The sequence below is a fragment of the Trichoderma reesei genome (genome assembly GCF_000167675.1).
Source record: "Trichoderma reesei QM6a unplaced genomic scaffold TRIREscaffold_12, whole genome shotgun sequence".
Classification (NCBI taxonomy): domain Eukaryota; kingdom Fungi; phylum Ascomycota; class Sordariomycetes; order Hypocreales; family Hypocreaceae; genus Trichoderma; species Trichoderma reesei.
In genome coordinates this window covers 273789-299549 of record NW_006711159.1, presented here as the reverse complement: position 1 = coordinate 299549, position 25761 = coordinate 273789, and the positions used below count along the sequence as shown (strand labels likewise).

General features: G+C 53.7%; 6 protein-coding genes across 6 annotated transcripts; 3 read left to right on the top strand and 3 right to left on the bottom strand.

The window, feature by feature from the left end:
• Window positions 1–1926: 1926 nt before the first annotated feature.
• On the top strand, window positions 1927–5756 carry TRIREDRAFT_108459 (carbamoyl-phosphate synthase, arginine-specific large chain; the record flags this gene model as incomplete). The annotated part of the gene is made up of 5 exons (XM_006966322.1): window positions 1927–2254; window positions 2369–2545; window positions 2615–4114; window positions 4208–5583; window positions 5649–5756. The coding sequence occupies 5 exons, from the start codon at window positions 1927–1929 to the stop codon at window positions 5754–5756; spliced, it is 3489 nt and encodes a 1162-aa protein (XP_006966384.1).
• A 2486-nt stretch (window positions 5757–8242) lies between these two features.
• TRIREDRAFT_108458 (uncharacterized protein) lies at window positions 8243–11869 on the top strand (the record flags this gene model as incomplete). Its single annotated transcript, XM_006966321.1, has 1 exon — window positions 8243–11869. One exon carries the CDS (start codon window positions 8243–8245, stop codon window positions 11867–11869), a length of 3627 nt encoding a protein of 1208 aa, XP_006966383.1.
• Window positions 11870–12742: 873 nt separating this feature from the next.
• On the bottom strand, window positions 12743–13778 carry TRIREDRAFT_108457 (uncharacterized protein; the record flags this gene model as incomplete). The annotated part of the gene is made up of 2 exons (XM_006966211.1): window positions 12743–13599; window positions 13661–13778. 2 exons carry the CDS (start codon window positions 13776–13778, stop codon window positions 12743–12745), a joined length of 975 nt encoding a protein of 324 aa, XP_006966273.1.
• A 695-nt stretch (window positions 13779–14473) lies between these two features.
• On the bottom strand, window positions 14474–16699 carry TRIREDRAFT_122396 (nuclear pore complex, npl4 component; the record flags this gene model as incomplete). Its single annotated transcript, XM_006966210.1, has 4 exons — window positions 14474–14797; window positions 14881–16339; window positions 16413–16537; window positions 16616–16699. The coding sequence occupies 4 exons, from the start codon at window positions 16697–16699 to the stop codon at window positions 14474–14476; spliced, it is 1992 nt and encodes a 663-aa protein (XP_006966272.1).
• Window positions 16700–17486: 787 nt separating this feature from the next.
• TRIREDRAFT_49149 (uncharacterized protein) lies at window positions 17487–18892 on the top strand. The gene is made up of 3 exons (XM_006966320.1): window positions 17487–17792; window positions 17920–18221; window positions 18311–18892. Exons 1-3 carry the CDS (start codon window positions 17687–17689, stop codon window positions 18572–18574), a joined length of 672 nt encoding a protein of 223 aa, XP_006966382.1. The 5' UTR covers window positions 17487–17686; the 3' UTR covers window positions 18575–18892.
• Window positions 18893–19267: 375 nt separating this feature from the next.
• Window positions 19268–19723, bottom strand: TRIREDRAFT_63413 (uncharacterized protein; the record flags this gene model as incomplete). The annotated part of the gene is made up of 1 exon (XM_006966209.1): window positions 19268–19723. The coding sequence occupies one exon, from the start codon at window positions 19721–19723 to the stop codon at window positions 19268–19270; it is 456 nt and encodes a 151-aa protein (XP_006966271.1).
• Between the last annotated feature and the right edge of the window lie 6038 nt (window positions 19724–25761).

Genomic DNA, 25761 nt, shown 5'->3' with positions numbered 1-25761 from the left:
TCTACCTAGAGTAAATATCAGTTATCTAAGCTATTTCTTTCACTTAGCATATAGAATAAAGCTATATACCTACACTATACATATCATGTCTTATATCTCTATAAGCATAATATAGCTAACTATTGCCATAAGTAAGATAATACTCAGCTTATTCCTACAGACGACAATGTTCTGCCAGAAACGCAGCAAGCTATTAGCCAGTAGAGACAGCTTTCCGTTACTCTTTCTTCACAATAGCCAGTGGGCGTGTTTTTTAACCCAGTTACATAATAATGTTCAGCGTGAAAGGCAAATAATATTATCAATATCGAGGCATTACACTACAAATTATACACAGTGGTTTCCATTACTCTCATACATCCTCCAGCATGGCAACCTTCTCGGCGTCTGCATCGTCGACCACTGTTTCGCCCGACTTGTAGAAGCACAGGATTGAGAATAACCATTCTTGTTTGTTTCTTTCGGCAGCCAACTGACATGCAGCACCTGGGACTTCTGGTATGGCGCTTGCATTCGCTGTCTGATGTCTTTGTGGTTCATTCTTGATACGGTCACGGCCGGTCCAACATTCAACGTCCCGATCCGCGATTCATATGCAGGTTTCTAGCACTAATGTTGGACTCAGGAACCCGCAAGGTCAACTTTGTAGAAGCATGCAACATACACCTGCCGAAGCATCCAAAGTGAGTTTGGCTGCACGTCAAGACTCAAGACTCATAACATCAAGTTGATCCGCAAATTGAATCATCGTCAGAGTCATGGCCAGTCTTGTAGAGGTTCGACTCATTCGGGTGTGCGATACCGGAGCTAGACGCAAGCGCGGTGAAGCGAGGTGCAAAGAGACGCAGATGGGGCCAGCGGCAGCTACGGTTGAATTGATCTGAGCGATGGCCCGTGCAGTCGCCGATTCAGACAGGGATTCGGTTGATGCAGTGTGAGATTGGCTCCAGCCTAGCTCCGGTGTCTGAGCCGGGATTCTGCTGGGGGGCCGGTTGACTGGTCTTGCTGGTCTTGTGGTAGTAGTAGTAGTAATACTATGGGCTGCGATAAGAACGGGCGAGAGAGGCTAACAGCCGCAACGTCTTGATGCTCATTGGCCGGCTGAGATATGGCTGGGATGGCATCAGGTAGATCGAGTAGTAGTGACATTAGTAGCCTGCTCTAACAGGTCGAACCAAAGTCTGTGCTAACTGCTAGGGTTAGATTCTGTCAACCCGGCTGGAGATGTTCGCACAACAACAATCTCCCAATCGCTATTTCGATATAGTATATAAAAGAAGACGGCTGTTTCTAAGAGCTGACGATCAGATCAGGCCCTCATGGATAATGCCAATGCTCTGGCAAACTCATAATGATTGCAATTGATATGACAAACTCGTAGTGTAGTCCAACTCTCATGACGATAGGGACTCATCTTCCCCTGGTGACGCTCCCCACAACGTCATATTTTTTTCTCTCTCTTTGGGGTGGAAATTTTTCTGCTGGGTCGACTCCGATGGAGCCCGCGTCAGAATCCATCTCGGATTGGATCTGCTCCACAGCTTCTGCCGGGGTTTCGACTTGTTCTTGGTTTTTATCTCTCGCCAGAATAGGCTCATATCAAGAGAAAGCGGACCAAGGCAGCCAGGGAAAAAGCTGGGGGACTCTCCGATCGTTATCTAATCGGTGACTCGTTGTGCTCCAGAAATCGGCGGCCGCTCTGCTATTTTTTTTGGTCCAATCCTGCAAACGCCCGTGCAACCTCTTAAACTCCCCACCCCAATATAAACATTTTTCCCCCTCGACACCAGCCAACGTCCCGTCTTCCTTCTCTTTTCCCTTCTTCTCAGCTCACAAACCGGTCAATTGGGAAACCTGGAATAGGGGCCACGGCTGCTCGTTGGACGGAGCAACTCTCGCATTGATCAGCTTGCAATGCCTGCGACAATGTCTTCTGCCGCGCTGGCCGCTGCCCGGGCGCCGGCTCTGCTCCGGAGCGGCGCCCGACTCCCGCGAACGCTCCCGACTCGTCTCTTCACCACAGCCGCTCTGCGGACGCAGGCCAGGGCTTCATTGCCGGCCAAGGCTCCCAAGAGGCTGGGCACGATCTCCGTCTTCCGACCGTACTCCTCGACCACTCAGGCGGCGCCCAACCCCAAGGCCTATCTCGACAGCGGCGTCATCAAGCCCAAGGTCAACGTCGATGTCAAGAAGGTCCTGGTTATTGGCAGTGGTGGTCTGGCGATTGGACAGGCCGGTGAATTCGACTACTCAGGTGAGTTCTTGCTTCATGGCTCTCCTCCTTGCCACTTGCTGCCGCTCCCTTCCCAAACCCACTACTCTCTATCGCTATACCGTGCATATTTGCTAACAACACCACGCTTCATAGGTGCACAAGCTCTGAAGGCCCTCAAAGAGGCCGGCGTCGCGTCCGTCCTCATCAACCCCAACATTGCCACTATCCAAACCAACCATTCCCTTGCGGACGAGGTGTATTATCTGCCCGTCACCCCCGAATATGTCAGCTATGTCATCGAGCGTGAACGTCCCGATGGAATCTATCTGAGTTTCGGCAAGTGGACCTCCGTTGCGAAGCGAATACGTGTATGACGATGAGCTAATATTTCGCGAATAGGCGGCCAGACTGCTCTCAACCTGGGTGTCCAGATGCAGCGACTCGGCCTCTTTGAGAAGTACGGCGTCAAGGTCCTCGGAACCAGCGTGAGAACCCTCGAGGTCAGCGAGGATCGAGATCTTTTCGCAAAGGCTCTTGAGGAGATCAACATTCCCATCGCCAAGTCAATTGCTGTCAACACCGTGGATGAGGCGCTCGATGCTGCCTCAAAAATCGGATATCCCATCATTGTCCGCGCTGCCTATGCCCTGGGTGGTCTGGGTTCGGGCTTTGCCAACAACGAGGAGGAGCTTCGCAACATGGCCGCTCGATCTCTCACTCTTTCTCCTCAGATCCTGGTCGAGAAGTCCCTCAAGGGCTGGAAGGAAGTGGAGTATGAGGTTGTCCGAGACGCCAACAACAACTGCATCACCGTCTGCAACATGGAGAACTTTGACCCCCTGGGCATCCATACCGGTGATTCAATTGTCGTCGCGCCTTCCCAGACTCTTTCGGACGAAGAGTATCACATGCTTCGTACAGCCGCCATTAAGATCGTCCGCCATCTGGGAGTTGTTGGGGAGTGCAATGTTCAATATGCCTTGCAGCCAGATGGTCTGGATTACAGGGTTATCGAAGTCAACGCCCGTCTTTCTCGATCTTCTGCCCTTGCTTCTAAGGCTACCGGATATCCTCTTGCTTACACCGCGGCCAAGATCGGCTTGGGACACAGCTTGCCCGAGCTTCCCAACGCTGTGACCAAGACCACCACTGCCAACTTTGAGCCCTCGCTGGACTACATTGTCACCAAGATTCCCCGATGGGATCTCTCCAAATTCCAGCACGTGAAGCGAGACATTGGAAGCGCCATGAAATCGGTGGGAGAAGTGATGGCCATCGGACGAACTTTTGAAGAGTCTTTCCAGAAGGCCATCCGGCAGGTTGACCCCAAGTTTGTCGGCTTCCAGGGCGACAAGTTCGAGGACCTCGATTATGAGCTCCAAAACCCCACCGATCGTCGATGGCTCGCTGTCGGACAGGCCATGCTGCACGAGAACTACTCTGTTGACAAGGTGCACGAGTTGACCAAGATTGACAAGTGGTTCCTGTACAAGCTCCAGAACCTTGTTGACTGCACCCGCGAGCTCGAAGCTGCTGGTAGCCTCGATGCGCTGCAGAAGGAGCAGATCTTGAAGGCGAAGAAGATGGGCTTCTCTGACAAGCAAATCGCGAACGCTGTCAACAGCACTGAGGATGAAGTCCGAGCCCGTCGTCGCAGCTTCAACATTCACCCTTGGGTCAAGAAGATTGATACCCTGGCTGCGGAATTCCCTGCTGACACCAACTATCTTTACACTACTTACAACGGCTCCTCTCACGACGTCACCTTCGATGATAAGGGCACTATTATTCTCGGCAGTGGTGTCTACCGTATCGGCAGCTCCGTCGAGTTTGATTGGTGCGCTGTTGGCGCTACTCAGGCCCTGCGAAAGCTTGGAGAGAAGACCATCATGATCAATTGTAAGTCCACCCCCCTGACCCCCCAAACCTCCAAAACACCCACGCAACCCAACGCAACCCCCAGAACACCAGAACCTAACTAACATTCCCGAGATAACCCGGAAACGATGAGCACCGATTACGACAGTGCTGATAGACTCTATTTCGATGAGTTGAGCTATGAGCGTGTCATGGATATTTACGAGCTGGAGGCGGCCCAAGGTGTGGTGGTGTCTGTAGGAGGCCAGCTCCCCCAGAACATCGCACTGCGCCTGCAGGAAGCTGGCGGCGCTAAAGTTTTGGGAACCGATCCCAAGGACATTGACAAGGCTGAGGACCGCCAAAAGTTCTCTGAGATCCTCGACAGCATCGGCGTTGATCAGCCTGCGTGGAAGGAACTCACCTCTGTTGAAGAGGCTGCGCAGTTCGCCGAGCAGGTGGGCTACCCCGTTCTGGTTCGTCCCAGTTACGTCCTGTCTGGAGCTGCCATGACCGTCATCCGCAGCAAGGAGGACCTCAAGGAGAAGCTTGAGGCTGCAGCCGATGTCTCTCCCGACCACCCCGTTGTCATAACCAAGTTTATCGAGGGCGCGCAGGAGATTGATGTCGATGGCGTTGCCTCTCAGGGTAACCTGATCCTTCACGCCGTCAGTGAACACGTTGAACAGGCTGGTGTCCATTCTGGTGACGCTACCCTGGTCCTGCCCCCCGTCAACCTTGATGCCAGCACCATGGAACGCCTCAAGGAGATTGCTCAGAAGGTCGCCAAGGCATGGAAGATCACCGGTCCTTTCAACATGCAGATCATCAAGGCCGACAACCCCGAGGGTGGTGAGCCGCTGCTCAAGGTCATCGAGTGCAACCTCCGTGCTTCCCGATCCTTCCCCTTCGTCAGCAAGGTTCTTGGCACCAACTTCATCGACGTCGCCACCAAGGCTCTCGTTGGCAAGGATGTCCCTGAGCCTACCGATGTCATGACTGTCAAGCGTGACTACGTTGCCACCAAGGTTCCTCAATTCTCATGGACTCGACTCGCTGGCGCGGATCCCTTCCTGGGCGTTGAGATGGCTTCTACTGGTGAGATTGCTTGCTTTGGCAAGGACCTCGTTGACGCCTACTGGACTTCCCTGCAGTCCACCATGAACTTCCGCGTTCCTGAGCCTGGCGAGGGTCTGCTGTTTGGTGGTGAGCTCAACAAGCCTTGGTTGACCCAGGTCGTCGACTACCTGGCCCCTCTCGGCTACACCCTGTACGCCGCCAGCAACGACGTCAAGAAGTTCATTGAGTCCAGCTCAAAACACAACGTCAAGGTTGAGGTGATTGAGTTCCCTACCGACGACAAGCGTGCCCTCCGCGAGGTGTTCAAGAAGTACGACATCCGCGGCGTCTTCAACCTCGCTCTTGCCCGCGGCAAGACCACACAGGACGTCGACTACGTGATGCGCCGAAATGCCGTCGACTTTGGCGTGCCCCTCTTCATGGAGCCCCAGGTGAGTCCTACACTCCATCTCTGTGCCATCATGTCAAGTAACACCTATGCTAACGATTTGCCTAGACCGCCATCCTGTTCGCTCAGTGCATGAGCGAGAAGCTCCCTCGCCCCGAGGGCATCCCCTCGGAGGTCCGGGCATGGTCTGAGTTCATTGGCGGCAAGCCTCTGTAAATCATATACCCTTGTATAACAACCATCTTCGTTTCTAGTTTGTTTCTGTAATAACCCTTGAGGTAACGAATCTTCTACGTCACCTATATGCAAAAGGGCAGGGTAGAGGAGAAAACATTAGGGGGTAGGTAGGAAAAAATGGACGGATGGGTAAGCGGGAAGAGAGAAGAAAAATATAGGATAACTAGGCGTTCTTTTTCACATTTAGAAAGCTTTTGTCTTTGCGAATGATTGTTGTTTGTTCCTATGACCAGTGATTGCTACCGTCATTCGCGAAGCTGGGTAGGCAACCTTCTGTCAGCAATGCTCTGTCAGTAACGTTCTGTTAACGGCATTATCAAGCATCAGCCTACACCACGACAAGTCATATAACAGTAATAAGCAAGAGTAAAATATATAACCTATTTAATATCATAGGCTATATATATATATCTATATATTTATACTCTTTATAGCTACTATATATATCTATATATATTTATTTTTATATAATACTAATATATTTATTAAGATAAGTGTAGGTTATTTATTACTATATATAGAATATATAGAATTTAATATTTTATAATATATTTACTAGATTTACTTTTTTACTTTCTCTATCTTCTTATTACCTTATTCTGTCTAGAATTAATAAAAGTCTAGCTGGATCCTACTATTCCATATTCTAGAGATCATTCCCTTCCAGTCAAGGTTCAAGGCTTTACTTTGCACTACGACAGATGGAGAGATGGAAGCAGAGGTTCGCCTCGAACTTTATGCTGCCTCATGGATATAAAAGCCGGACACATCCCAGGCCTTTGGAGCCTACGGAGACATTTGAGGCTTCTTTCTACCATCTTCCATAAGTATTTAAGCGACTCGTCCTCCCGTCATTCATCCATCCTCTGTCTGCCTACCTATCTTCGCTTCATCTTCACCCAACAACATCAATCACAAACAGTCTCTCATCAAAACAAGACTGCAAACACAACAACCCACCTTCCAACCATGTCAACCCAGCCCACCGCAGCCGCCCTCACAGACCGCTTCAGCAGGGCCTACGCCGTACTGAGGCAAAAAAGGCTGGTCTACCTCCGCGAGGCCTCCGCCCTACAGCGGCAGACGGAGGACCCGTGGCTGGTCTCACGAGGGCTGCGCGAGGTGGCGTACGAGCTGGTGAGGGTGTCGGAGCGCCTGCTTCACCTGCGAGAGCTCATGAGGGACTGCCGGGTTGACTGTGGCGTGTTGGGCGAGGACATGGAGAGTCTTACGCTGGAGATTGAGGATGACTTTGTGCGGCTGATGAGGGAGGCTGGAGAGGTGTCTCGTGGGAGAGGCGCTGGGACACAGGTCCACCACTTTTTCTGGTTTTATGGACACGCATGATTACCTATGCTGCATACATGCACATTTTCTTTTCTCTTTTTCAAAGATTCCATGATAGATATTGCGTGATGGTTACAGAGCATTTTCCCATACGCGAAGTTGGAATGTAAGCGCGAGTTCCATTGCTGTTCCGCCCCCCCCTTATTTCAACAACCCAACACCATGGAACCAACTTCTCGTTAGGAATGATGGAAACTCACAAATAGCAGAATAACCACAATCTACTGAGATGATTTCCCATCTGTTATAACGAGACTAGAGTAGAAGACACGTTCCCACCCAAAAATCGATGGTATGCCCGGCCGGATGCACCATATCACCTATTTACCCCTGAGTTTCTGAGCATTGGACTAAGCAGATGTCGACACGACACGATACAGTATATTTTGGGACTTGGGCTTGTACAGCTATAAATATCGTGGTAACCTGCGCGATTCCCGCAGAGCAATTCCACGTCACCAGCTGTTTCTTCCTTATCCGCATCCCGAGTCAAGGGAGAGAACGTGTTGCAGCGGATAGTCCCTTGCTCCCTTCTTCTCCCGAAGTGCGTGTGAGACTGCGTTGGATCAAGACAATGGAATGCATCCTAATCAAGCTTTTCAGGGCAGATTGTGGTCGATTTCTACTTGCACGCCGATTCCTGTTGCACGCTACCCAGTGTTAGAGACACGGGATTGAATACTCCCGCCTGAATCATTGGGAATTCCCGACGACATGGCTCTGGCTTTCTTTTCTCGGCTACAATCAAATACCGACAGTATTGTTTGCCCATTGGCTCCTGGTTCATCCTCATCTAGTCCACGTTCCATACAGGAGTGTTGGTAGTAGCAGTCTGCCGAAAGCTGCGTTCTCCCCCCCCAAAACATCGTCAACAGGCATGAAGATCCCCAGAGGACCGCGGACTGTTTCTCCCGAGACACAGGAGGTTGATTATTATCAAGTCATGGAATCTTTAATTATAAGAGGAGAGACCCCTTCGGTCCATGTCAGGCCATTCGAAGGAATTGTCTCTCTGTGCTTTCTTATCTGGCTTGGCATCTCGGCGCCTCCAGTTTCTTTTGCAACTCATTGATCTTCTCTTGATATCTTTGGTTTTTTTTTGAATCACAAGATTCAAGATGAAGCTGAGCGCGGCTCTTGTTCTCGTCGCTGCTCTTGCGGGAAGCTCAGTGGCAGCGCCTGCCAAGTCTTCTGCTCTTCAAGCTCAAGGGCCCAACTCGGACGCCCTGAAGCTCTTGGCTTCTCATATTTCGACGGGTCAACTCACTCAGTCAGACCGCAAACTCCTGAATAGCCTCCTGGTGACGGCTTCGTTCGGGAAGCGAGATGAAGCAGGCACGTTTGGTGATCTAGGTGGTACTGTAGGCAACATCTTGGGGACCAGCTTCGGCAACGTCATCGATAGACTCCTTGGCCTCCTCAACAGCCTCCTTGGCGGCCAGGGTAGCGGCACTGGACTCAGCCTTGGTCTGAACGGTTCTGTCAGCATTCCAGGGGGTCCCAGTTTGGCCCAGCTGCTGGTTGATCTCGGCATTGACGTCCAAGGCAACATCAACCTGAACAACCTCATCAGCAAGCTCGGACTCGCCCCAGCAAATTTCTCCGACATCTTCAGACAGCTTGGGGCCGATGCCAACGGAATCGTGCCTCTGGGCACTCTGCTGAAGAATCTTGGCCTCGGAAGCAACATTGGCAACTTGGACTTGAGCAATGCCCTGAACAACCTTGGCGGGTCAGGCGGTAACGGCACGCTCAACTTGACCGGTCTTCTGCGAGGGCTTGGTCTCGATGACAATGCCATTGCAAGCCTCCTCAACAGCCTTGGTGCTTCTCCAAACGGCAACATCTCGACGCCTGATCTGCTCAGGGGTCTTGGCCTCACCGGCCAAGGAGACGTTAACCTTGGCTCAATCCTTCAGGGGCTGAATGGAGCTGCTACGAGGGCTGGTCTAGACTTGCGCAACGTGTTGGGTGGCTTGACTGGCATTCTCAACGGCCTGTCGAGTGCTGCCCCAAGTGGCTCAACTACAAACATTCCTATTGCTATTCCTATCCCTATTCCTTTGAGTGCCCCGGCGGCGATTCCCAACCTGAACGACCTTCGCAACAGCATCACGAACGGGGTTTTCAGGGGCCTGGTAGGAGGGCTGGACGACGCAACACTCAAGGACCTCACCGACATCATCAAGAAAGCCAATGGCAACACGCAAAAGGCCACAGACGACATCAAGCTGTACGCTACCTTGCACGGCCTTGACCCCGGCGCACTCTTCCAGAGCCTGAAGAACGTCCTGGCGTTCGGCAGCTCAGATGACAGTCTCGGCAAGGTACTCGAAGGATCAAAGGGTATTCTCGGCGGACTTGTAGAGGCTCTCGACGGCCTGAGCAGCGGCAGAGGCGGCCTTTCTGGAATCGGCATTCCAGGCGTAATGGACCAGGGCCTCGGCACCTTGACCTCCGCACTTACAAACATCACCAACGGCAGCGGCACTGTTGCCAACGGAACCGTTACCAATGGCACCCTAATCAACGCCCCGAGGCTGACCAGAGAGGAGCTCCAGCAGCTGCTCGACTTTGTCCGGAATGCCACCAGCCAGGACACTGTTACGCAAGTCGTCAGGCAATTCGCTGCCTCACACAACCTTGACCCTGTAGCGCTTGCTCGTCTCCTGCAGCGGCTGTTGGACGCCAGCAACCCTGGAAGCGGAAACAATGGTGGCTCAAACGGCACTGTACCGCTGAACCTGCCGCCTATTCTCAACGGAACTCTTGGTGGCCTGAACAATTCCATCGGTGGCCTCCCCGTTGGAAACGCCGGCAACGGCGGACTCAACCTGGGTCCCATTCTGAACGGGACCCTTGGCAATCTGACCAGCATTCTCGGTGGTCTTGCCGGCGGCAGCAATGGCGGAATCAACCCAGCTGCTGGCGTTCCTGGAGCTTTGATCCCGAACCTCGGCGGGCTCAACGGAACCCTTGGCAACTTGACCAACATTCTCGGCGGTCTGGGAGGTCTGGGTGGCCTCGGCGGGTTGACTCTTCAGGGTGCTCTTGGACTGCGTCTTGCACTCGCCCTGAGAATCGCGATAATTCTGAACGCGGGCGGCGCCGGACTTGGTGGAGGGCTTGGTGGACTTGGACTGGGAGGTCTAGGGAACTTGACGGGCCTTCCCACAGGGGCTCTTGGAAACCTGACAAACCCTCTGGGATCTATACCGCTTGGAAGCCTAGGAAACTTGACTGGCCTTCCAACAGGAGCTCTTGGTAACCTGACAGGAGGAGGTCTGCCTATCGCCAATCCTGCCGCCGTTATTGCAGGACTTTTGGGCTCTCTCCCTATCGGAGGACTGGGGAACTTGACTGGGTTACCCACTGGGGTTCTTGGTAACCTGACGGGAACTTTGGGTTCTCTACTGCCTGGGGGCCTAGGAAACTTGACTGGTCTTCCCACAGGGGCCCTTGGAAACCTGACTGGTCTGCCCGCTGGGATTATTGGTAACCTGACAGGAGGTGTCCCTGGCCTGAATCCCGCAGCCCTTCTTGCAGGACTTCTGGGCTCTCTCCCCATCGGAAGCCTGGGGAATCTGACTGGGCTCCCTACCGGCGCTCTTGGAAACCTGACAAACTTGCCCGCCGGAGCCCTCGGTAACCTGACAGGACTTCTGGGTTCTCTCCCTGCTGGAGGCCTAGGAAACCTGACTGGGCTGCCCACTGGAGTTCTGGGTAACCTGACGGGAGCTCTTGGAAACCTCACGGGTAATCCTTCCGCAGCTGTCGGCAACCTGACAGCGCCTATCGGGAATCTCACGAGCGACATTACCGCAGCTCTCGGGAACCTCACCGGCGGCGCCCCCCTTCCAAACCCTGGCAACCTCGTTGGAAGCCTGACAGGAGCTCTCCCAGTTGGAGGCCTGCTCCCCAGCCCGTCCAATGCCACGGGTGCCCTTGGGAACCTGACCTCCACCCCTGCCGCCATTATCGGCAACATCACCAACGCCATCGGCAACCTCACCGGCGGCGGCCTTCCGTCCACCCTTGGGTCTGTTGCCGGAGGTATCGGATCGGTCGTTCCCGGCGTCGGATCTATAGTTCCTGCTGTGGGAGCAGCTCTCGGCAATCTCGCCGGCGCTGTCCCAGGTCTTGGACTCGGTCTGGGAGCCAACGTCGGAGCCAACGTCGGACTCGGCCTGGGAGGAGCTCTTCCACCCCTTGACCTCGGATCCGTCATCTCTGCCGTCGGCTCGACAGTCTCCGGCCTCGGGTCAGGCCTCGGATCTACCGTCTCAGGCTTGGGATCAGCCCTCTCCGGCCTCGGCTCGTCATTGTCCCCTGCAGCTGCCGTCCCCGCCGCCGTCCTTGGATCTGCTTTGGCTGCTGGTGCTGCTGCTAACCCTGCTGCTGCTCTGGGAGTAGCTCTGCCTGTCGCAGCCGACGTGGCCGCAGCAGCTAATGTCGCCGCCGCAGCCAACGTGGCCTCGGCCGTTGCTGGCCTGCTGCCCGCCGTCAACGTCACGGCAAACCTCGGCCTCGGCCTTGGGCTCCTCAACTCGACAGCTCCTGGCCTTGGGTTGGGTCTAGGATTGACTGCCCAGGGACTGGCCACCGCGCCTCCATCCAACAAGACGGCACTGGTCACTGAGCCTAGCGAGGCCGATGAGGAGAGCTCTTCAGGGTCCAACGTCAGACGGTCTCGTGCTGCACGATTCAGGGCCGCGATTCGCAAGACCAACGCTGGAGCGGCTTAAGTCTGCTTGCAAAAGATGTGTAGCTTTCCGTAACTCTTGTCGAATGTTGACGGGATGAAAGAGACGAGACGGGAGAGAAGAGGCTATCTGGTCATTGCCGAAGCCCCCTCGCAAGAGAATCATGGTGTGTTGAAAAATTCAAAAGGGTTAAATTTCACTACTTTTGTCGTTTACCGGCTGACAAGGTTCACGTTATTGGCAACGCCTCCCCCCTTTTATTTTGTACCATTATATGTGTTGTCATGTGGTTAGCTCACCTTGTGCCGTATGGAATTCAGTGAATGCGAAATATACATGTCTGAACTACTTGCGGTTTTAGAATACCGTCCTCCATTGACTATTAGACTTGCTTCTGATTCCTCCACGTACTTTCATACTTTGGCCTTCCACAAGACCAGCCCCTGAGAAAGGGAGTCGGCTATCCAGCGTCCCCCCAATTCATACAGACGGCGTCAAAGTGCTAGTATGGATTTCTCTAGCTACTATATCTACTGAGCAGGTGTCAAATGATGCTTCTACTAAGATCAGAAGAAAGGAGCGATAGTAGCACAGAGTAGATTATGATATCTACTTAGAGCATTATAGCAGCAACAGCAGCATGCAGCCATCGAGATCTGATTCTGCTAGAATGGTGAGTATCCTAATTAGGGGTGCTGGATAGCCAATTCCCCTGAAAGATATTGAGCGGCCGTGTCTTGGACCCGACACCATTTGAATCACACCCTCTCTCAGCTCTATCCTGGGGCTGTACACATGTCATGATGTCTGCAGGTTATCAATTTTCTTGTATGAATATGCAATATATGCCCCGTTATGAGTATCCCGAGAAACCCATGTTGATCCTTCCGCCCCATCTCAATGCGTATCCCATACTCAAACTCCATTCTGATGCTTCACCAAGTTCCCAAGCTGAACAAGCCCCATGCAGAGCTTCTCCAGCTTCTCCTCCTGCTTGCGGTACTTTTCCTCCAACGCCTTGTGCTTCTCCCAAAGAGTCTCGTGTGCCAACTGCAACGCTTCGTGCTTTGCCTTGAGCCCCTGCAACTCTCCATCCGTCTTCAAAGGAATTCGGGCGTTGAAAGCCTCGCTGAAATCCGCGGCATCAAGCTGGGCCCATATATCCCCCTCGACCGCCGCCTCCTCCTGCGGCTGTGGAGCAGGAGTAGATGCTCTGGGCGTCTTTCTGGGCCGTGGGTTAGAGGTGCTCTCGGCAGCAGCCTCTCGCTTCGCCCGTGCGACAGCCAGGGCATCAGGCCGCTCCATGGTCTTCGGCGTCGCAGGCTCCCAGTCCTCCTGCCCAGACTTGATGATCGTGTATGCCGTTGAAGGAACGACGCCCCCGGGGGCTTCGTCGAGCATCCAAGGGTGCTTATCGACCAGCTCCGCAAACCAGAGCTGCCTCGAGCACGCTCGCGGGCCAAACATGACGCGCAGGAACCAGAAATGAACCCAGGTGGCGCCGTTGTTCCTCGCTTTTCTGCCGATGATGTGGCTGGTGATGGATCCCGTCTGCGCGTAGACGGAGAAGTTGAGCGTCGGCGCGGTGTGTCTGAACTCGAGGCTCATCTCCCACGACCAGCTTCGGGATTCCTCCAGATACGCTCTCTTGAGTGCTTTTCCCACTTGTCGCGTGATGACATTGGAGCAGTGGTTTACCCACGGGAAGAGGTGTCCGATGGCCAAGTCAACCGCATCCTCTATGGATCTCGGGCGGTCCTTTGGATTTGTGCCTATATGAGTGTCAATACTGGCAACGATGGTTGTCGTACATTGGAAGGCTTGTCAGCTTACGATCAATGATAGACACTTCCGAGCTACATGACAACTTGTCGTCCATGTCTTCCATGTCACCAATGTCCTCGGTGTCCTCCGTAATATCCATGCCCTCCATGTCCTCCATGTCCGCCATCTTGCTTGTGGGAGGTTTCAAGGGCAAGGTAAGAAGGAAACCGAAGGAGGAAGAGGAAGGTGAGGAAGAAGAAGAAGAAGAAGAAGAAGCGAAGGAGATGCTCTGCCAAACGAGACTTTATATTACTACCGGGCCAAGGCAGCTGGCAGCCTGATGCCTTGAATTAAAGGCCAAGAACATGAGACACATGCCAGCTGCTACCTACCTACTCATAGGAGATGTTACGCTCCCAAGTAGATAATCCAGTAACACTCGATCTCGATAATCTATCAGACAGCTCTGTCAACACCATGTCTTAGAGCCGCCCTCCACTCAAGGCTGGCTTTAGAGATATCGCGATCCTATCCAGCATATCTAAGGACTTGAATCGACATCTTCATTAACCCCGAATAGTATAACATATAGCACCGCAACTCTGCATACACTTATTTACGTGTCAACTCAAATGCATATCAACTGTTTCCTATGCCGAATCTATGCCCGCGCTGTCCCTAAGCAATATTGCCGCCTGCCCAAGCCCGTTATCAAACCATTAAGGTCCAGTATACATCATGATGCTTCTGAAGATCCATTTCACCCAATCCATATACGATATAAGCCCGGTCTTCCAAACCCACTCTGCAAGCAGTGCTCCGGCTTTGAGAAACACCAGCAGTCAACGTTGTATCACGCTCTTCAAACTCCTGGTTGGAAGCTCAGGGAGGCGGCGGCGAAGAATTGCTTGGGGTCGCGGCACGACGCTCGTTCAGCCTGAAGGCAGCAAACCGTTTAGCTAGTGGCTCATCCCGCTCACCGACAATAGAAGGGGTTGTGTAATGATGTGAAGACGATGGAGGCGGCGCGACCGATGATGAGGTCTTTGGCGGACCTCCACCGTCCTCTCGTGGACGCTTGGGGATTCGCTCACCAGTCGAGTTCAGGATGACTTGTAGTGTCTGCCAGCCTCCCGTAGAGCGGAGCTGGAACGAGTCGGCGAGGTCATGCTGGGTAGCGACGCGACAGAGAAGGGCCTCCTCATCCTACAGTGGGCGTAAAGATCACGGTTAGTTAGATGTTCCATTGATACGTGCACTTTTGCAAGGAACGTCGTAAGAAGGCAAACCTTTGAGAGAACTCCGAGCTGATGAATGAAGCAGAGAATGTGAAAGTTTGACACCTCTTGGCCGTTATCACTAGGCTTCTGGCCAGGTCGCAGATTCAGGGCCCGCGCTAGAGCAGAGTGCTCCTGACTTTCGCCAATGTACTCGCGGTTCTCGATAGGGAACCCTGTCTGGGTAGCGAACGTGGGCTTGGGCTCGTCGGGAAAGCCGTGTGTCAGGGTGACGAAGAGGTACTCGACGGGGAACGCTGGCTTGGCGTTCTGCTGTACCTTGGCTCCGTACTCGTTGATCTTGGAGTAGAAGACTTCAGGAATGTACCTCGTACGACTGACGGAGCCGTCGTCCTCCTCTTCTTCGCGAACAAGCATGGAGTTGGGGTCTGCCGACGGCTCCACAATGTCAGCTCTCACCATCTCAACAGCCTCGTTAGACATCTGGTATGCTGAGATGCCAATGTTTCCATCTTCATCGCCTGTAATCACACAGGTGACAAAGTTGGAACCGAACTGGCCAGAGTCACTCCATTTTGACGGCTTAGGGTACTGTGCTTGTAGTCTGGAGGAAAAGCAAATCTCGAGAGATGAGAGATAGTATGATTCGAGGTGACGCTTGCAGACAACGGATCCGTCGCCACGGCCTGAGTCGAGTAAGTCGGTCCAGATGACGCCTACAGGTTCCAGCCCGCAGAGCTTGGCAATGTGATCAACCTCCTTCTGGTTCTCCCAAGCGTTCATGGTGATGCCATCGATTTCATCAACTTGTGGCGGCTCATAGATGGCCTCCACGATAGCCTTGACGCCCAGTGGAACCTTGGTGTACTCTGCATATCGCCCATAGAGATAACCCAGTCGCTGCGACCCAGTCTTCCGCCAGGCGTCAATAAAGCCATCGATAATGGAAGGAGTGGAGAACTCGACATGGTCCACCATTCGAAAAGGCTGAGGGTTCAGCGTGATGGCGCTTGGTTGGCACTTTGTGCAAATACCTTCTGGCCAAGCCGGATGACCGGACGGACAATCGCGCCTGACTCGGAAGTACGGCTCGACAAGAGGCGGTATGTAAGACGTTCCGGACTCGGGTTTGTTCGTCGCGGCGTTGATCTTGCGCAAATATGAGTGAAAGGAAAGGTACTTGATGCCGTTGTCTGCCAGATAGTTTGGATCGAAAGGGTCCATAGGTTGGCAGTAATCACACATGCCTTTGGGGCCGTGTCGGCACATCCTACCCCGTCCCCGAGGAATCTTTCCATCCAGCTTGTCTAGCCGGTCATCCAGCGCCGACTGCTTCACAACTTCCCACGGCTTCGAGATTCTTTCGGGTTTAGGGTCAATCGGGTGGTCCTCCGTGGGCAGCACCGGCTTGCCGTTCAGCCTGGCAGAGATGACCGGCGCGGGAACATCGCCGTTCGTAGCATCACCATCGGACTGGTGTTGGTAGGTGAGGAATATCAAGTCGCCATGTCTGTAGGTCGATATATTAGCAGCATGTCCCGGGCCTCCACGTTGAACGAGAAGGGTCATGTCCAGCGGCGTACTTGAGGCCGATCTGCCCGATCTGGAACTGAACAATATCACCTAGTCTCTTGGCGTCGCGGCCTGTTGGTGAGTTGGACAGGACGATGGTCGTGGGATCGACGGTCGATGGTAGATGAGTGAGCAGCTATAGCAAGATTCGGTCAGGATGCCTTTCTTCCCACCGTGAGGTCACATCAACGGCCAGGAATGCGGTCCTCCTCACCTGTTGACCCAAGTCGCCAAAGGTAGTGATTGGCTCGACCGTCAGGCGGATCATGCCGTCCGGCCCGCGCAGTCTGATCAACATGATGGGCGAGGTTTGACTGCGAACGAGACGTTGCGAGGTGTTCGTTGGGTAGTGGGAAGATTCCGGGCCTACGTCAGCTTTATGTAGGCAATTCGGCACGAGCCGTGATGTGTTAAAGCAGAAACGTGACTCGAGATATTATAGATGGAGCCAAAAAGGAAATAGAAGGAAGAAGAAGGAAGACAAGGCGCAAGAGGGTTGTGAATCGGCAAAGAAGCCGCGCTACAGCCACATCAAAGCTGCACGGCGGAGGAGATGGCAAGAGAAGAATGGCAAAGAAGAGGCGGTTGGAGCTTATTGAATCATGAGAGCTCCAGCTCGGGAACGGGTCTGGTGGCAGTACAGAGTTATGTACGTCAAGCAAGCAAGAGCGTCATTCACAGTGTGCCTGAAGCGGGCGCCACCTAGATGAGGTAAGCACGCTGTCGTCTGTGAATGGAGGGGGAAGATCTGACGGTCCGCTTGATTACTAAGGCAAGGCACGAACCTAGGTACTCTGGTCCAAGCTGCTTCCATGTCGCTGGAATTGTGGACCCGCAGCTCCGAGTTCTGCTGGAAGCGGCAGTTGCCAATCGGTAGGTACCTAGGTAGCCGGTACGTACCCCAAAGTACCTCCCCGCGACAGCCTTGCAAGCGCTGCCGCCAATCTGGCCAGAAGAAACCGGTGGCATGTGTGCGACGTGTCGATAAGCCGCCAGTAATCTTATGTCGAGGGCCAGCGCACTCTGTTCTTTACCATCGCCAGGGAGCTTCAGCCTGCAACCCTCGACATACAACTAGCAAATATCACAAGCGCTGCACCTTTTCTGCGCTTCTTCTTCGTCCGCTCATTTTGTCCTCTTGCGTGCGACTTCTTAGTATCTGGAGATACAACGCATCTTACCGGAGAGGAACACCAACGCCCGAAAATTCCATTTTCGATACCGCATCCCGCGATAGGTAGACGACCATCCAGCGACACAAAAGTCCACCAAACACACAGTCAAAATGCTCGACATTGACTGGAAGGGCCTTGCCCTTCCATTCGCCTACCTCATCGTCCTCGGCGGCGCCCTCATGACCTTTTCCACAATCTATCGAAGACGGAAAGCCGGTACGCAAGAAAAGAGCAAAACACCCCAACCCATTCTTCCTCTTGTTCCCCCCTCCCCTCCAAAACGCCATCATCGTCATTTCATCGCCGCAAACGCTAACCCCAAATAACTTGTTTTTCCATACAGCTGAAAGCGCAAACCTCGCGCCGTGGTTCGGCCCTCACCTCCAGCGCGACATCTACCTCTCCCTGCTGCATCTCGATTCCGAAGAGGGCGCCGAAAAGGCCCCCAAGGTCCCCGACGGTGTCCTCCGAGCCGCCCTGCTCCGGCGCGCGGTCGAGGACATTGAGCGCCTGATCCACATTAAGACCGCGAAGCAGGCTTGCGGAGCGCTGCTCCAGAGGGGAAGCGTCGGCGACGACCTGTGGCAGCGGTTTCTGCGCGCAGAGAAGGAGATGGAGGAGGAGCTACGAGACGTCGTTACCGAGGTACGTCTTTGTGCCCTAACAGTGTCATCAAGCACACTTTCTATCCTCTCAGGATCCTTCAAACAAGATTGCTAATGCAGGTACTGCAGGCCAACGCCCTGGCACCAAACTGGGGCCCCGTCATCTTCCAGTCTGCGCACGAAATCGCCGCCAACACCAAGCTCCGTCAGCGCCTTGAGGAGATACAATCCCAAACCGAGGCCGAGAAGGCTTGGTGGTTGAAGAAGCGGAGTCAGATCCAGGCCGAGTTCATGAAGGAGCTCGACGAGTCTGAAAAGGGCTCAACAAAGGACGGCCATGAGGATGATGCCGTGGTGGTCGACTCTCCTTCGAAGAAGGGTAGCAAGAAATGAGAAAACAGCAGAGGGGGCCAGACGGCAGCAGAAGGGAGGGACTTGAGGGCAGAAGATCGCTGTGGCACAAGATGGTGCCAGTGTACATATATAGACATGATGAGGGAGGGAGAGAGGAACGATCAGGATGACGACTGGGCATTCGCGCGCACCGCAACTGCATCTGCATCACATCGACAGGTGCAGCGGTCTCTTGATGGGTTAGAAAAATTCCAAGGCGTTTGACTGGGCATCACAGATGAAAAGAAGAAGGATGATGATTGATTTGTCTTGTATTGTCTTAATAGAGTAAGGGATTATATCATGCCAAATCATTGCTGAAGTTGTTCTACACAGGTCGCTCCCAGTGATGAATCCACCTCTCCCTCCGATGCTCCGTGTATGCTGTAATTGCACATTCCAGCCAACGCAACCTGTAGTCCAACACCAGGATATATACATGATATGTACGAAAGCAACATATGGGGTGGCCGGTGACGGTCTCAAGTTGCCAATCTAAAATGCAAGTAACAGCCGTTCCGGGGGAAACGCCTCATCCAATGGCAAACACAAAAAGCATAGAAAAAGAAAAACAGACGCCATAAACCTTCAAACTCCAGGACCAGGATGCTGATTCTAGACCGTTGGTGGGTGAATAGGGAACCACATGTGTGGAGTCGTAAAGAAAAAGGAGGAGGAGGAGGGCATCTTCCGTCATGGCTGAGAGAAGGGGTTCATCTTCCGCCTCAAGGCATCCTCATCGGCCGCGTTTCTGCTGGCATCTCTAGCAATTTGCTCCTCTGTCTTGAGCATAAGAGCCGGGCTATCACAGCCTCTCAGACCAATGAATCTGCCCATCTTGCGACGCTTCTCTTCCAGCGGTGCGTCAGATCGCCAGTTGACCGGGCAAGGGTATTGTCGAGACCAGGGGGAGGGGGTGCGCTGGTGGTAGAAGTGGGCGAGAGACTCGAGTTGAGCATCTGTGAGAAGCCAAAACTGCAGCACGGTGCGCGGGAAGTGAGGATGAACGGCGCCAGTTGTGAGCTGGACGAGAGGAGAGAGGGGCAGAGCCATCTGATGTAGTTTATGAGCGAGCTCGGGGTTCTTGGCGAGACGGCGCCGAAGGGCGCTTTGGCTGTGGTGGTGAGAGGGCAGGCGGCGGTGATGCATCATGATGAGGTAAAGTGTGTCGCAAAAGAATAGACTTTGGTGGATTCCCTTCTTTTCCCTTATCCGTCCTTGTGTCCCTTGGATGTCAACTTTCCGATACTTGGCGGAGGATGATGACGATGGTGGTGGTGGTGGTAGTGGTGGAGGTGATTTCGCTGTCGATGTGCCCAGCTCGACGATGCAAACCCAGTAGATGTCTGTCGGAAATGATGCACGACAGGGAAGATTGGTTCGATTTAAATAAGGTCCGAGAGTCTTCAGCCCTCGATCGATCTTTAGATCGCGATTTAAAATCGTTTGTTGCTGCGTTGTTGCTTTTGCGCTCAGACTGACCGTTCTCGGAAGGGCGCTGTGTGAATGCGGAGCGTCTGTCCCGGGTGACGCTGGCGGTTTTGGCGTCCACAAAGTACGAGTCCGTTCAAAGACTAGGTAGAGACAAAGTCCGGAGACAAGGCGAACGAGGCTTGTTCAGCTCGGGCTTCCCACCCCTTTGTATGCAAACGAAAGAGGAAGTGAAGAGAAGAAAAAAGAAAGGAAATGCGGTTTGTCTGAAAGCAAAGCTGCGGATATAGCCCCTGGCTGCTTATAGATGGAAGGAGCACCACTTGCGGTTGTTGGTTCTTTCCGTATTCACACCGCAGCCGCCGTGCACCGGATGCGAGGCAGTCGCGAGCAGTCAGACAGACAATCAATGGCAGTTGCCCGTCACCGCAGGTCCTAGCTTCCCTTTTAAATGACGGACTGGTTGGCTGCTGGTCTTTCCGTTTTCCTTGTCGGCGGCAACCGGCAAGAGCGCTGGACGACAGGACGAGGCTGCTTCCTGCTGGTGCTGGTGCTGGTGCTGGTGCTGGTGCTGTCACTGGTAGGGCGGAGAATCCGAGGTCAGGTGCTGACTGATTCGGGCAAAGGAATATGGATGGAATCAAATAAGGATACTTTGTCTTTCCAAGTCAAGACTCCTTGGAAGTTGGTGATGAGGGTGTAGCAGTACTTGGGCGTGACAGGAGCAAACAGGTGAGGGATTCCGAGGTCAGCTCTTGAATACACCTTCTTATATACATACAGCGATGAGACGGCACTTCGGCTGCCCAGGCAGACAGATCCAAGGCCTGGCTTATATACATATACCTCCTCTGCAGGCAATCGACATGTGCTCACTCGTACAGCCTTAGACTCACCTCCTACTCGTACTCCATACCGTACCATTCCCTGCCTTACCTTACCTACCTAAGTATACCTTACCTTAACCTGCACGGCGCTCCTGGTTCTGCATCGTCATCAGGCCGGGGCTTATACCGCCTCGGGGGGGGTGGCAGTAGTCCCATGAGCGAGCCCAGGAGTCTGGAGCGCAGGCGTCTAGGCCGGAGTCTGGAGCCGGGATGCTGGCAACCCTGGCAGCTGGCCCTCAGCCTCTGCCCGCCTGCCAGCCACGCCATGCCATTGGGAGCGCCTCGTTCTGCTGGCCGCGAGATTCACGCAAATCACTGCAAGGCGACGCTCCCCACCATCCACGCAGCTGCTACTGCTCTGGGCAAGGCGCCGCGCCGGTGTCGTCGCCAGCGGTAGCGGTACCTGGCCTGTAGGCGACGGAGCCGCCGCTCGCGTGCGCTGCATCTCTGGGGACGCTCTAGGGGTTGTAGGGGCCCCCGCCCGCTGGTCTGGTAGGGTGGCCACTGAGTTACAGGCGGGACAACCACTACCATGGAGTCCTGAACTCACTAAAGCGGCCACCTGGAACACCTGGGCTGGAACCTCGACCCTCAGCGCTGCGACAAAGTTGCAAACTTGCTGCCCGTCCAATTTCCGCGGCTTCGTGCCGCATTCCCCTGTCCTTGTGCTCTCCAGATGCAGACTCTGCCATCACTCGATCTGGGCTGCGAGTGTGCGGCAAGCTGACGAGAGCTGATGGGTGCTCCGGCCAATGCCACTTTGTAGGTACCTACACGCCCTGAAAAATCACTACGTGTACCTGCGAGTTTACGTGTACGAAGAGCCAGGAATGACATACGACTGCTCATACGCGCGCTGCCACTCCGAGCCAACCTTTACCACAATGACGGTCGGACGCTACCTCGCCTGGGGGGGTTCATCCTCCATGGGGGGGTTGAGCTTTGCGACGGACGCAGCGACGACGCCCAGAGTGAGACATTGCTAGCCAGAGCTGACCCTCCCAGAGGAGAACCCTGGGCGCAAGCCCCAAAGGAACAAACAGAAGCGTGACGATGGATGATGGATGAATGCTACCGTACGAGTACGAGGACCGACTTTGGCTGTGTGCATGAGCAGCGGGAGATTCGCTTGCTCCGTCGGCGGTGACATCGTGCTGCCAGCGAACAATGGCCGAGTTCATTCTCGTACTGGCTTCGCATACAGCGTCACTTGGCCAACGCCGGCCATGGAACCCAACAGCCTGGGGATGCCCGAGACCGCCAAAAATGTCTCCGTCGACGTTGGGCCGGGAGTCTTCGGTACCGGATCCTCGTGCCCTCGTGCCTCGAGGCTTTGGAGGACGCTGCACAGCGTATCAGTCGTACTCTTTACCTTTGTACGACACACACAGTTGACAGGGTCCAAGGGCGATGCTGGTTCCGGGCAGAGGCTCCAACCGTCCAAGACCGGATCAGAAGCCGCCCCACGTCTCGTCTCGAGTGATGAGCACAGCGACAGCACAGAGCACCTGAAGGACGCGGAAGCAAAAGACGAGAGAAGGAGACCCGGGCTGAGTCCGGCCACCAGAGACGGCCAGTATGGAGACGCCGTACATGAAGGAGAGACAGCGCCAGGTCCCCCAAGTCGCGCCGGTGCGCTGGGCTGGAATGCTCTGCGGAGACGGCACCTTTACGAATCCCATGAGCGTCCTATTTTCGGCATGCTGCTCGCCCTTTGATCCCTCGCGCGTTGCTCTTCTTTCTCCCCTCCTTTCCGGCACGCCGGCTTCATTCGTGGATTTCAGTAGTACTCGGTCACAGATGCTCAAACTATGTACGAAGCTACGAACCAGAGCACGTTTGCAGACAGTTGGTGCCCTACATGGTTTGCCTGTGCCCTTGCACACCACACGATCTGCAATTTGCCCATGCCGTCAAAGGATCGGGTGGCACATGGGCGTCTAGACCGTCCAGCCATGTGGCCGCCAGACACGCCGGACACCAGCCGCCAGCCACTCGCCACTTGTTGACCCGAATACTTGCATATAAGATGGCCTGCATACGACTATTGCACTCTCCCTGCGGATTGGTTTGAAGGTGTCTGATGGGCAGAGGCAAGTCGCCGTGGATGGCGTCCAATCCTTTGCTTGGATCCCACTGCTCCGTGCAGCCGAGTTGGGTGCTTGTCCGCCGTTGCTGCTGCTGCTGCTGCTGCTGCTGCTGCAAGCTCGACCCGAGCCCCGAGCGGCTGTTCTCAAACCAACAGAGCCGAGTCTAATGTATGTACAAGGTGTTGTCAACAGCCGGTTCTGGGAGCGTGATCGACAGCGCATGTGCAGTACTTGTTACTCTCCGGCCGGCGTTTCTTGCTTGTCCAACCCCCGAATGTGCAAGTTCCATTGGCTTTCCGCCAATCCCTATTGCCAGCCTCAAATGGCATGGATCACGCTTGTCTGCCTCTTTCTTTGCCTGTTGCTTCCAGAAAAACCGCGGCCCACTGGCTAAACGGCCGCTTGAAGTGAAGAGAAAAAACGTCCCTTGAGGCAGCCTGTCACCATTGGATGGACCGTCTGTCTACGGCACAGCCGCTCAGCCGGCCTGCGTAGTAGTCGAAGCTTCTGCGTGTGTCACCATGAGACATGCACTAGCAGAGACAATAAACAGAAATAGACCACGGCCGGGTTGAGCCAGCTGCAGGGCGAGTCGAGAGAGTCATTGTGGTGGCACTCTGGGCTTGGTGAGCATCAAAGCTCACTTGAGTCAGTCAGTCGACGCCTGCATTGGAGGCGATTCACGATGCTCCTCCTGAGCCGCACCTCGTCCTGCGACATGCCTTGGGTCGATGAGTTGGCACCTCTCTCCGAGTGCGGTTTCATCTGCAGGCTGAATACAACTCATTTCTCACAAAGGCCACCTATTCTCCTACACACAGCATACGTGGCAGCCGTGAAGGCAACGACAGCCATCAACACAACACAACACAACACAACACAACACAACACAGCACAGCACATCCCGCCGGAGAGTCGCATGAGAGGCGTCACCTCTCTCCCCTCGCCTAAACGACTCATTGCGCTGCACCCGGCTGTTGCACATACATACATACACGTAGGGCGCCGCGCAGGTGAGATTTCTCCGTGCCCAATGCCACTGTTACCCCATCACCATCTCTCAATCTTACATGTCTCAAATCCGCCCCCCCAGCGCGGTGGAACCAGCAAGCCCAATTTCGCCTTGCAACTGCCCGCCTGCTGGTGGTGACTTGGCCGTCTCCCGATACGACTCTGGACAACGGAGGAGCAAAAAACGCCTGTGTTGCTCCTTTGTGCCCTGAAGGGCCCTCACCCCCATGTTGGTGGTGCTGTGACCCGAGCTGAGGGAACAGGAGCAACTTGGAGATGCATCGTGATGTGATTCGTTTTCCGGCCCCCTCCAATTACATCGAGCTGGGCTTCCTTGTCTTCAGCTGGGGAAAGGGACCCCTGGGTGAAAGGCGAGGAAAGAGGATGAGCAGAAAGAGTCATTTGAGAAACAAACTGACAAACCCAAATCTTCTGCTGCTGGATTCCGGGTCCATCTTGTTCTTTTCCCTCCGAGACAGCCCAACTGTTGCCCGCAACCTCGGCCAACTTGACTTATTAGTAGTAGTAGTAGTACATGTAGTAGATGTGATGTGAGTACACGGAATTTCCGCTGCTGTTCACCGGACCGTGATTCAACCCAGATGCTCCGGCATCACCAACGTGAATCACTCAGGCAAGCGGCACTCGGTCCCGTGTGCCCGGACAGACCGCCCTTGCATGGTCATGCCGTTTGCTCTTCTTTTTTTTTTTTTTCCTTCTCCTTTTTTCTTTTCTTTTTTCAGCTTTCAGCCTCTTTCTGTCCCTTGGACCCTGCGGCATGTTTTTTTACGCCATGAGCGAAAAATAGAAACAAGCCACCATACCTGCCGCTTCATGTTAGAGAGTGACACTCTGTGTCAGGCATTCCGTCTCTGCCCGGTACCTAGAAATATCTGTTATTTGATTTTTAGTTCTTCTTGATTTTTGAAAAGGCCTCTTTTCGGTTCAATTTCTTTACCAACTTTTGGATCTGCATTATTGGTGAGAGGTTATCAAGACCGCATCCATAGTACCCTATCCTACCTGGTAGGTAGTTACCGTATGAGATGCTTCTGCAGCTGGAGCCGTTTGGGGTTATCAAACGACGACAAGACACGAGCGTAGCACTACATAATACCAACTCAACGCAGACACATACGACTCTAATCCTTGCCCGCCTTTTGTCTCGTGTCAATCCAGCTTCTAGGCAATTGTCGGTGAGAAGATTTGACCGAGTACAACCTCAATTTGGCAGCGTAATACTGTCGGTGCAAGTGACGAGACAAATCCGGCGTAGTGCCATTCATCAAATGTCATGTCCATTGCTCCAACAGCGAGAATACTACTCTATGCTTACTATTCCATCATGTTTTACCTTGCTTTCTTGTCACAAAGAGTCACTTGCCGTGATATGTACCGATTTTCCCATCATTGCTGACTACCTACTACCTTACTTTTACCTTTCCGTTTTCTGCTTCACCTGCATCAGGCATGTTTCTTCCATCTGTCTACTATGTAGTATCACTCCGACTGCTGTTATCGCTACCTTATTGTAAGGCGTCTAGTAGTACTACTACTACCAACAAGCATCAGGTTTGCCTACCTTGAAAGGTGACGTACAATGTACTCGACCAGAAACACGCAACACAAACCCAAGACATTTTTTATTTTCCCAATGAAACGTCCGATGCCCTTGTCGTTTGTTTATTCTTTCTCTTCTCACCTTATTTCCCCATTATTTATTCTGATATTATTATTTTTTTGTTCTTAATTGTTTGTCTCGCTTGAT

Coding starts and splice junctions, on each gene's coding strand:
- TRIREDRAFT_49149 (XM_006966320.1), top strand. CDS start 17,687: ATGCTCGACATTGACTGGAAGGGCCTTGCCCTTCCATTCGCCTACCTC. Junction 17,793..17,919: donor CTATCGAAGACGGAAAGCCG/GTACGCAAGAAA, acceptor TTTTCCATACAG/CTGAAAGCGCAAACCTCGCG. Junction 18,222..18,310: donor TACGAGACGTCGTTACCGAG/GTACGTCTTTGT, acceptor CAGGTACTGCAG/GCCAACGCCCTGGCACCAAA.